This window comes from Hyperolius riggenbachi, chromosome 12 (assembly GCF_040937935.1).
Source record: "Hyperolius riggenbachi isolate aHypRig1 chromosome 12, aHypRig1.pri, whole genome shotgun sequence".
In the NCBI taxonomy this organism is placed as follows: domain Eukaryota; kingdom Metazoa; phylum Chordata; class Amphibia; order Anura; family Hyperoliidae; genus Hyperolius; species Hyperolius riggenbachi.
In genome coordinates, this window is record NC_090657.1 from 34,438,527 (window position 1) to 34,451,155 (window position 12,629).

The 12,629-nt window shown below is 43.4% G+C and overlaps 1 protein-coding gene across 1 annotated transcript in view; it reads right to left on the minus strand.

The window, feature by feature from the left end:
• LOC137540916 (keratin, type I cuticular Ha6-like) overlaps positions 1-10,393 on the minus strand; it is a 49,819-nt gene extending 39,426 nt beyond the window's left edge. Inside the window, exon 1 of the mRNA XM_068262097.1 lies at positions 10,262-10,393. Coding sequence (XP_068118198.1) covers positions 10,262-10,393 — 132 coding nt within the window. The remainder of the gene's footprint in view (positions 1-10,261) is intronic.
• Between the last annotated feature and the right edge of the window lie 2,236 nt (positions 10,394-12,629).

The window sequence follows — 12,629 nt, forward strand, 5'->3', positions numbered from 1 at the left end:
GATAAGATATATAGACAAGTTACTTGTTATATTAGTTTTTCATCTCTGATACGCTTTAATCAGTTGGAATGCATTAGTCTGCGTTAGTACATATTTTTTCCATAGCAGTGCATTGTGAAAAAGATTTCAGTTAAAATGCGTTAACATAGTGTGAACTGTGCCAAAGGAAAACATGGGCAATACTTTGAAAATCAGTTTTCTTTCAGTTATAACTGAGAGCAACTGATTAATTGTAAAAGAGGCCTGAGGGGTATTGGTAGGAAAGTTAGTGCTAGATGTATCTGTTTCACCTTTTTTGCATGCCCCCCATTTTCCTTTAATCTTTAGAAAGTTTTTGTTTTGCACCTAAAATATTCAATCTGGTCCAATGAAATCTCATGTTTTATCCTACTGAACCTTAAAATAATATTGCTGCTCCCCATCAGTACTGTTTCATGAAGGCTGTGTAGGAAAATACGTGATAGAGATTCAGGCACCTATACTTGCCGGAAATAATATTGTATTTACTTTTTTTAAAACGAACCCAACAACTGCATTAGGTGGACAAAGAGGAGGGTGAGCAGTCACCCTAGAACAACACAGAGACAACTCGAGCTCAAATAGTACAGTATGTCACAAAGCGATTGGTGAAATAAAATAAATAATGTAAGCAGAGGGTACTCACAAAGGGAGGTTGCAAAAGGGCAACCAACCACTACAGGCGGGTGATCAATAAACCCGACTCCACTCAGGGGTCCAGACTTACCTTAGGTGGTTGCATTTTTGAAGAAAAAACAGCCCTAAGGACCTGTGGCCGGGGTCCAAAGGTATCCCCTACCCTGGGACCCGGGAAGGGGGTGTATAAAGGATAACAGGATGAAAAGGTGCCCAGACAGAAATAAAATGAATTCAAAACAATAAAATAAATAGGGGTGAAGGTGGCTTACCTCAATGAAGACATATTTATATATAAATTAACTCTATTAGCACTGGCAACACGTTTTGTGGGTTCCTGCCCACTTCCTCAGGCCAAACCAAGTGCCACGCGGTGTTCAGAGCCAAACATGGGGCATATATATATATATGAATCTGTCTTCATTGAGGTAAGCCACCTCGACCCTTTTTTATTTTATACTTTTGAATTCATTTTATTACTGTCTGGAGGCTTTTTAATCCTGTTGTGCAACTGCATTAGGTGGTCTTTTTATTCTGACAAGGAGTTTAGCTTACAGGTGCTAATCGTGCGACACCTATTGTTCCTTTTTATGAAAACACCTCCCTAAAAATAAACCTTAAAGAGAAACCATGACCAAGCATTGAACATCATCCCAATCAGTAGCTGATACCCCCTTTTACATGCAAAATCTTTACCTTTTCTTAAATAGGTAATCAGGGAGGTCTGTATGGCTGATATTGTAGTGAAACCCCTCCCACAGTGTGATGTCACAACCTAGGTCCTGACAGTTTGCTGTCTGTGAACTTCGTTGCATTGTAGGAAATAATGGCTGTTTCCAACTGCCAAGCAACCAGTATCTCCCTTTGTGCATAGGTGTGTCTATAAATAAATCAACTTTTTAAAGAGAAACTCCGACCAAGAACTGAGCTTCATCCCAATCAGTAGCTGATACCCCCTTTTACATGAGAAATCTATTCCTTTTCACAAACAGACCATCAGGAGGCGCTGTATGGCTAATATTGTGATTATTATTTTTATTATTGATTTATATAGCGCCAGCATCTTCCGCAGCGCTGTACAATAGCATACAGGGTATAACACAACAAAGTATACAATACAAACAGTTGATACAAGACAAGAGGGTATAACAGCTAATACAGTGAACAAATTAACTACATGTTTTACAAGAGGTGGGGGGTATGTACAGCCATTACACAGCATTGTGAGACAAAAGGCCTTACACAGTCTAAACATTTAAGGTATAGGACAGTAGGTAAAGGGAATCTGTGTATGGGGTGGTAGAAGTGGTGGTTAGTGGGCAGAGTCCTATGTAAGAGTATGCTTGCCTGAAGAGGTGAGTTTTTAGATTGCGTCTAAAAATAGTAAGTGTGGGTGAGTGGCGGATGTGTTGAGGGAGAGTGTTCCAAAGGAGGGGAGAGGATCGAGAGAAGTCTTGTAAGCGGGAGTGGGAAGACGTGATCAAGGATGAAACCCCTCCCACAAGAAACTCTGATGACCATGGTGCTCCTGGCAGTTTCCTATCTGTGAACCTTGTTGCATTGTGGGAAATAGCTGTTTACAGCTGTTTCCAACTGCCAAAAAGCAAGCAGCAGCTACATTACCTGCCAACAGTAAAAATGTCACCATGTGATAAATGTCAGAATGTGAATCAGGGATTTAAAAGGTTTTATAATGGGCAAACATTAACTAAAACATGTATACATAATTATTGTAAAAACAAAGCACTTTTTTTATTGCATTATTTTCACTGGAGTTCCTCTCTGCTATTTGATTCAGGTAGATAATCCAAGTGAAAGGGTTAAATATAGCTCAAAATGTTTAGACATCACTCCTATAACAGTCACTGCAATCAGTGCATGAAATGAACAGTTTAACACGTCTTCATTTCTGTGTCTCAGCTGACTCACACCAATCTGTCTTTTCAAGTTCATGAAGCATGTCAGTAAACACTGAAAAAGGCATAAATGGCTGGCCTAACTCTTCCTTCACTACAGTGAGTGCAGCAGGAGAGGAGCCAATTCTAAGTTAAACATTCCCCTCATTATACAGTATTCAACCTTTTCATTAGACTTAGGAGGACCTTGTGACAGAGGTGCTGGCAGAAATGCTTAAAAGTACCAGTAAAATAAATGAAGCCTATTGCAGGCTAGATTGCCTTTGTAGGAGTGTCTTAGTGCTGCTTGTCGTCTTTGGGGCCACACCCACCCATTTCCAATCGTCTTCCAAATTTACTAAATCATCCAAAAACCAGGAACCCCCCCCCCTCCCCCGCAGTGGCTTGTGTATTCCAAGCTGCGTAGGTACAGCAAGCCCTCGTTCACAATCGCTTAGGTAGCCCCGCCCCCGAGATGGTCAGAAATGACCATTTCCTGTTCCGCGGAAATTCTGACTTCCGATGCTAATTTCCATTTTTCTGATTTTAGACGTTCCGTTTTTCTGATTTCTGTTTTCACCAAATTTCCAAGGAGTATTTTATTTGTAATATTTTGCATCAGAGAATGCAAAAAAAAAAAGTTTAAAAAAATAAGAAATGGGAAAAAATGGAATCTTATGATTGGTCTAAAACTAGTGTGGTAATCTGATTTTTGTGGAAACCTTCTGCATCCTCTGATTGGTCCAATGCTTCGGAGTTCTGTGACGGGGCTAAAATTAGCAAACTGCGGATTTCTGCAAAATTCCAATTACCAAACTCCGATTGGAAATGCAGAAATTTCGATTCCGCTGAATCTGAATGAGCCTCCCTAGGAACGAGGGGGACAATGAGCAGTGCCAGGACACTTCTACAAAGGTAATCTAGCCCCTAATGGGCTACATTTCTTAGATTTTACCAAGATTCAGGGGTTCTTGCTCTTTTCTTTTTTTTTTTTTTTCCAATGTGTAGAATTGAATCATAGGGATTGATTCACTAAACCGTCATAACTCATATCACTGCCGCGCTAGCGTTTTCGCATGAATTTTCACGTTTCCGTGCGCAATCGCAAATTTTTGTGTGCAATCGCAAATGATTGCGCTCGAAAATATGCGATTGCAGGCGAAAACGCGGGCAAAAACGCTACCGCGGTCATTATATGAGTTATCACAGTTTAGTGAATCAAGCCCATAGTGCGGTAACAGGAAAACATAAACACACACACATACACATAAACACAAACACACACATAAACACACACACACATAAACACACACACACATAAACACACATAAACACACATAAACACACACACAAACACACATACATATAAACACATAAACACACATACACAAACACACACATAAACACACACACACACACACACACACACATAAACACACACACACATAAACACACACACGCACATAAACACACATAAACACACATAAACACACACACACATAAACACACATAAACACACACACACATAAACACACATACACACACATAAACACACATACCTATAAACACATAAACACACATACACAAACACACACATAAACACACACACATATAAACACACATAAACACACACACACACATAAACACACACACACATAAACACACATAAACACACATAAACACACACACAGAAACACACATACATATAAACATATAAACACACATAAACACAAACACACACATAAACACATAAACACAAACACACACATAAACACACACACATATAAACACACATAAACACACATACATATAAACACATAAACACACATACACAAACACACACATAAACACACACACATATAAACACACATAAACACACATACACATAAACACACACTCACTATAGATGGCCCGAACAACGGTTCGCCGGCGAATGGTTCCCGGCGAACTTCCGTGGTTCGCGATCGCGGAGAACTGGGAACTTTTCCGGAAGTTCGGTTCGCCCCCATAGTGCACCATTAGGGTCAACTTTGACCCTGTACATCACAGTCAGCAGGCACATTGTAGCCAATCAGGCTACACTCCTTCCTGGAGCCACTCCCCCCCTTATAAAAGGCAGGTCCCGCCGGCCATTATACTCACTCGTGTGCCTGCAGTAATTAGAGAAGGGAAAGCTGCTGCTGCTGCAGACTCTCATAGGGAAAGATTAGTTAGGCTCTTGTAGGCTTGTTAGCTTGCTCCTTGCTGATTCTTATTGCTAAAATAGCACCCCACAACAGCTCTTTGAGAGCTAATCTTGTTCTTGTGATCTATTTTTTTTCTGTGTGTCCCACTGACACTTGTGTTGCATAGACAGCCTTGATAAGCCAAACTGTGTGTGCCACTGCCAGGCCCAGCACATTCAGTGACTACCTGTGTGTGTGACAGGTGCACATGGTAATACCCAGTACTGCATATACCTACTACCTGTTGTTCACAGTGCACCCACCTACCTACGTGAGTGCACGCAGTGTGATATACCACTCCGTGCATACCTGTTAACTGCACCTGTGTCAAGTCAGTGCATACCTTTCCCTTCATCCCCCCAATATAGACAAAACAAAAGGCAGAGGCAGGCCACCTGGCAGGTCTGTTCGAGGTCACGCTGTAGTGATTTTGTATGGCCCGCAATCAAAGTACAGTGTTCAGAAGAAGGCACGTGCCATCAACCCCAATATTGTCAGGACGTAGTTGACTATTTAACACAGAACACCTCATCTTTCTCAGCTTCCGCATGGAAGCGTGACATATCTTCCTCCTCCTGCTCTGATTCTGGCACCCCACTTAACACTCAGTCGGCCGCCACCACCAAAGTGCCATCACCCCAGGGCTCAGCGGTGTGGACATTTTTTTGTGTCTGCCTCAGATGAGAGCAATATCATCTGTACTCTCTGCCACCAAAAATTGAGCCGTGGAAAGACCAAGACCCGCGTAGGAACAACTACCTTACGAAGGCACATGATTACACAGCACAAACTGCAATGGGATGACCACCTGAGGGAAAGCAGCACAAAAAAGCAAATCCACACACCGCAGTGGAAGATATGCAATTATTTCTCAAAAAAGGTGATACCCAAACTGTACTGTGATGTTGAAAGGCAAGAGGTGTCATCTCTAGCACACAGCGTTGGGTCAAGGGACCGTCTGTCCACGTGGTCTGCAAAGCACGGTCAGGCCTGCCCGAAGACTAAGTCAGTCCCCACATACAGCATCTCTGCCTGCACACCGTGTGACTGCCTGCCCCAAGACTAAGTTGCTCCCCACACAGCATCTCTGCCTGCAGGCCGCTTCACTGCCTTCTCCGCCACCACCAACAGGGTCCAGGTCTCCAGGCGGATTCCTGAATTTTTAATTTTATTAAATATTGTTTTCTATAATTATTTTTCTGGTACATGTGCATGCCTGCCTAATTTTTCTGGCTGCACTGCGGCTGCAACAACAAAACAAAAGGCATGTACATGTGCCAATTCCTCTTCATGATCATTACCTTGCCACGGTAAAGGGGCTTGCGTATCACAATGAAGCAATGACCACCGGCTATATGAAAGTCTTGGGGGGGCACACCAAAGATAATAAGGTCGTTGCTTCATTGTGGACAGACCAAATTCGATCAGCTGGACAATCACCTCAGCCTGACGGCCATATTATTATTATTATTGTATTTATAAAGCGCCAACATATTACGCAGCGCTGGACATTAATTTAGGTTACAGACAATATTTAGGGGTGACAAACAGCAATATGACAATACGGGAATACAAGAAAACCAGATCACACAGCACAGTGTGAGTACAAGGTAATGCTTAGTCTGTCACTGGAGGGGCGCATGGAGATTAGGCAAGTTAGGTTCACTCAAATGCATAGCATGGGTGTACAGTAATGGAGGTGCATGATCAGGTAGGACACAAAAGGAGGAGGACCCTGCCCAAAGGCTTACAATCTAGAGGGAGAGGTAGGGACACGAGAGGTAGGGAACCAGAGTTCAGCTGTGGTTTTAGAGCAATTGTGAGGGGTGGTAGGCCAGAGTGAAAAGGTGAGTTTTGAGGGCCTTCTTGAAGGTGTTGAAGGAGGGGGCTGCCCTAATAGGTGGAGGTAGGGAGTTCCATAGTGTTGGAGCGGCTCTTGAGAAGTCTTGGAGGCGTGCATGGGACTGGGTGATGCGGGGGACGGTCAGGCGAAGTTCATTGGAGGAGCGGAGTGAGTGGCTTGGTGTGTATCTCTGAGTAAGATCAAATATGTAGGTTAGACAGGTTTTGTGGACGGATTTTTAGGTCAGACACAATATCTTGAATCTGATTCTGGACTGGATAGGAAGCCAGTGGAGGGATTCACGGAGGGGAGCCGCCCTGGTGGAGCGATGGGAGCAGTGAATAATTTGGGCTGCCGCATTCATGATGGACTGCAGTTGGGGTATTCGGGTCATAGGGAGACCAGACAGAAGGGCATTGCAGTAGTCGAGGCGGGAAATTATAAGGGCATGGATGAGGAGTTTGGTGGTGGCAGAGGTCAGGAAAGGGTGAATCTTACAGATGTTACGAAGGTGGAAGTTGCAGGACTTTGTGAGGTTTTGGATGTGGGGAGTGAAGGAGAGTGCGGAGTCCAGGGTGACACCCAGACAGCGGGCTTGAGAGGTAGGGTGAATGGTAGTGTGGTTAACAGTGACCTGCACATCTGGGAGGTCCAGGGATGACCGGGGTGGGAAGATCATAAATTCCGTTTTGTCTAGATTTATTTTCAGGAACCTAGCGGACATCCAGGAGGAGATGGCAGATAGGCAGGAGGAGACCTTGTCCATGGTAGTGGTGGATATGTCAGGGGTGTGGAGGTAGATTTGGGTGCCATCTGCATACAGATGATAGATAAAACCCATGGAGGAGATACCCTTGCCAATGGAGGATGTGAATAGGGAGAACAGTAGGGGGCCAAGGACCGAGCCTTGGGGGACTCCCACTGAGAGGTGGTTGGGGGTGGACGAGGACTCATTGAAGGAGGCCGTGAAGGAGCGGTTGGAGAGGTAGGATGAAAGCCAGGTCAGGGCGAGATCGTGAATGCCCATGGATTAGATGGACTGGAGGAGTAGGGGATGATCTACTGTATCAAAAGCTGCTGAAAGGTCAAGGAGGAGGAGAATGGAGTATTTACCTTCAGCTTTAGCTAAGGCAAGGTCATTGACCACTTTGGTGAGAGCCGTTTCGGTTGAGTGGGCAGGCCGAAATCCAGATTGCAGTGGGTCTAGTAGTGAGTTGGCACTGAGGTACTGGGTCAGGCGTTTGTGAACCAGACGCTCAAGGAGTTTTGAGGCGAAGGGGAGGAGGGAGATCAGGCGGTAGTTATGGGCTTGAAAACCGCTATCGTCTGCACTCTCGCCATGGTGCGCACCAGTCCAGCACCGCCGTCACAACACAAACAGCTTTTTGCGGTGCGTCACACAGTGAGTTTGGTGTGTCAGTGTGAAGCAGTACTCTAATTACATACACACACACACACACACACACACACACACACAAACACACACACTTATATATACACACACACACACATATACGTACATACACACACACACACACACATATTAACACATACATAAACACACACACACACACACAGACACACATATATAAACACACACATAAACACACACACACATATACAGTACATACATACATACACACACACACAGACATATAAACACACACACACATATACATACATACACACACACACAATCTAATTTCCCAGACAAAAACAGAATGTATTAATATTCATGTCAAAAATATTGAAAAGATAACATATTGAATGATTAAATCTCACAACTAGTTAGGTCACTTGGCAACAGGTCAATAATATTAAAGAAAGCTTTTAGCTGCAAGGAGGGTAAGTGTTCACTAGCTATGGAACAGGTCTCCGTGCTGATCAAAGAGCAGCTCCACACACCTCTCCCTCTGCTGCTTGAGGCCAGCACTGCAGCTGCAGCAGATTCTTACAACTGTGAAACACTGCTGTAGCTGCTTAGCTAAATACAAAGAGTTACTCTTTTACCAGCAGAGGGAGGAGGTGGGCTGGGTCAGGTGACCTTATTTGTGTTGATAGGGAAATACTGGCTTGGGCCCCCTCCCTGACTGACTCATGCGAGTTAATAATGGGATGGGGTAGATGGGATGGGGTAGAAGTCTAGGCTCATATGCAATTCACTTTTTCACCTGAGTTTTCTCCTAGGAGATAATTTTTAACCACTCACGACAAGCTGACCCATTAAAACGTCTTGTTGGAGCCTGTTAAAGGCTCCAGTGCGTTTTAATGCATCGCTCGCTCTCTCCCCCTGCTGCTGTGCACGTGGGCGCCCCCCGCCACCGTAAATAGTTGCCTTGGGGACTTAGCTTTTTAATCTATATTTTATGAGGGTATATTACTATTACTTTACTACATAGGGGTTGTAATTATGGAAAAAGAAGACAGAAAAATTACACCTACTGTATACTTCCCAATAATATATTGTTGCCATACATTATCATAGGGACATCATTTAAATGGTCTAATAATTGGGATAATGGGCAAATACAATTTGCGGGTTTAATCCACAGGAGAATGTTTTATTGTAAAACTATAATGGCCAAAACCTGAGAAATAATGAATTTTTGGGGGGATCTTTCCCATTAAAAGGCATTTAGAATAAATAAAATCTTGGCAAAATGTACTACCCACAGAAAGCCTAATTGGTGGCAAAAACAAAAAACAAAACAAAACAAGGTATAGATCATTTTGTTGTGATTAGTAGTAATAAAGTTATTGGCGAATAAAAGGAAGGAGCACTGACAGGTGACAATTGCTCTTGTCCGTTGGGGTAAAAACCCCTATGGGGTGAAGTGGTTAAAAAAACTTTTTAGCACTTTACAACTGAAAAAGTACCAAAAAGTTGGTGAAAAAGTACTATGAAAATTATTTTAAGTATTTTCCTGCTTGCTGGTGGTTTAAAATGTTTTTTATTCACAAAATTGAAAATATCATCTAGGAGAAAATCAGAAGAAAAAAGGGAATTGCATATGGTCCTAGGTATCTATGCAAAAGAGATGTAAGAAATAAATGGGTGCAAAATAGCGATAATAGAACATCTGTTATTTTACTGTGATTCTACTATCTACTTTAGTTACTATTTTGCATTGGAGTTCGGCTGCAGTATAGCCACACACCAGGGAACTACTGCTCCCCGTCATTCCTACAGAGTTCTGCTACTATGTACTTGCCACCCAGATTACATTTTCTTCAGGAAAGGCCTTGCTTATTTCACCAAGACTATGCTAAACTGCATTATGCACATATTTCAACCAGTGATGAGTGAAGATTGAAAATCATTTTGTAATAAGTTTGTGATTTTTCACACTAAAATAAACTATTTTTCATGTTTTTTTTTCAGATGAAATACAGAATCAGGCACGAAAGAGACAACATCTCATTTTCAAAACTACAGCATCTAGTCTTCCCCAACATTTGCAAAGAGTTGTTAAAAAATGAGGTAATGCAACACAGTAATAAACCTTCCACTGTTCCAACTTACTGAGATGTGTTTCTGACAATAAATTCAAAATGATCATATAATTCTCAGTTTCAACATATAGATTTGCAAAAGATATGTTCTTATTTTTGTTTGGCATACACATTATGAACGTCTACCATACCTGGTTCTGGAGTTCCTGTATAGTCCTGGCATATTGGGTATGGTCAGGAGGCAATCTAGGAGCATTTTTCAAATACCACTCACCAATCTTCTTCTCCAGTCTTTCATTCTCCTGTTCCAGGGAGCTGACCATTTCCACGTAAGAAGACAGCCTTTCATTGAGTTGTCTCATTACCTTTTTTTGATTGATGTCATGCAGGATATTTTTAGACTCATCTTTGACTCTGGAATTTTTAAAAGAACTTTTGTAGTTTTGTACAGTAGATCCATGGCTTAAAGATGAGCGTGTGGTGGCTTGATGAGCTCTATGGTCTTTTGGAGATCTCTGGTGGCATCTATTAAGGAAATTTCCCTCACAGAAAACTGATAACTTTATGTTTTTGGGTACAGAGGTTCTTCCATGGTGGAACATAGGAAATATTCCATGCTGGGACCTGTAAGGTCCTCCATGACAAGAAGTGTGTGGCCGGCCATGAGTTTTGTAGAGTCCTCCATGGCTAGATCTGATGAGGCTTCCATGATAGGAAAGGCTGGACATTGGTGGCACGTGGCTACCCATATGGCATAGATTTTTGTGGGTCCCAGCCGAATACTTCTGTCTCAGTCTGTGGGTCATGGTTTCTAAATGAGAAAATCCAGACTAGTCACAGCCTTTGAGTGAAGCACAAAAGCTTTTGTGCTAGTGAAATGCTTTTTTTATAATGCTTAAGAAGCGTCAGAGAAAGTTGACTAATCTTTATGGGAATTTTATTAGCATCTAATTGCCTTTCAATACATTTTTTTATCTTCCTTTGTGATACATTTAATTATACTGGCTGCCTTTTACTAGAAGTGAAAAAAAAAAAACCCATTATGCTGGTACCAGACATGTTTGGTTGTATTCAGGGCTCCACCATTAGTGCAGTGCAGGAGCCGTGTATCAGCGCGACTCTGCATTGCACTTGACTCCCCCAGGGGTGGCCTTTGTGATCCCATTCAGTATAATGAATGGGATCGTAGGTGCAATCGCCCCTAAATGCATGCCACCATGTGCTGAAATTCAGTGGTGAGTCGCATAGCTTGTATATATGTGTATGCACTCTCTAATGTACCTGCGTTAGCATTTCCATAAGTGCGGCTGAAAGCATACATATGGAAACAAGCCCTTTGGCATCACACCTTTCTTCTCTTGGGTTTCAGCAACATCAGCAATTTCCCAGAGAGCCAGACAGGAGAAATATCGACTAACAGCTTGTACAATTAGCTAGGTAATTTGGGGGTTGATTCACTTTGTAGGACGAGATCCCCGCACTTTGATTGGCCTAATAGGCGGCCTGTCACTTGACAAGCAGCCTATTGGGCCAAAGTGCGGGGATCTTGTCCTACAAAGTCACTGGACCTGACAAGGTCCAGAGTGTGACAATTGGAGCAGCTGTTCGTTTTGGGGTAGCGTGAGTAAGTTAGCAGTGTATGTTACTTGCGCTGCCACACTAAGCTGTGCTGCTTGAGCAGTGTAGCTTAGTGAATCAACCTCTACTGATTTGTCTGTGAGCCAGATGTATCCATGAAAAGAGCCAGATCTGGCTCCCGAGCCATAGGTTCCCTACCCGTGGTATAGACAGTCTAAATAATTAAAATATAATCAACAAATTAAAAATAAGGGATAGGGAGGGATAAGGAGGCTGTCAGATTTATTTCTTTTTAAACCTTTCGGGACCACCAAACCCCCCTTAAGGACCAGGCAAATTTGCATTCGAAGAGGGGGGCGTGTTTGGGGGGGGGGAATCAGGTGGCTGGATCCCTGCAGGGGCTTGCTGGGCATCGTGTCCCCCCTGTATGCAGCAGCCTTTACTCACCTACTAGGCTCCAGTGATGAGCCGCTGTGGACCCCTCTGCTCTCGCCGGCATACCGCTTGTACTGCCGCTCAGTTCAGAGTCACGGCTTGATGACGACATCAAGCGGGGACCCGTCACTGACATCAGCGTGTGCGGGGATGCCGGCCAGAGCGGAGGGGAGCACCAATCATCATGGGAATGGCAGGGAGGTAAGTGGATCCTCTTCTTCCCCCCTACTGCCGCAGCTGTCACAGTGATCAATATAATCCGCCGGCGATCATACTGCTCACGTGATCAGAAGACATACACGATGGCTTCTGATTGACTGAGGGGAGATGTCAGCTGTCATATAACAGCTCAATCTCCATTCTCGGGTGCGCCGGGAACTGAAACGGCGGGCAACGTAGATCCTACGCCGCATCAGGCTAGAACAGCCACAGTGTGACGTAGGATCTAAATAGGCAGTCCCCAAAAGGTTAAACAATGCTGAATTGCTTGGCTGTATTGCTGATCCTGTGTCTCTGATACAGATTAGTATTACCAGTAGTGATTTT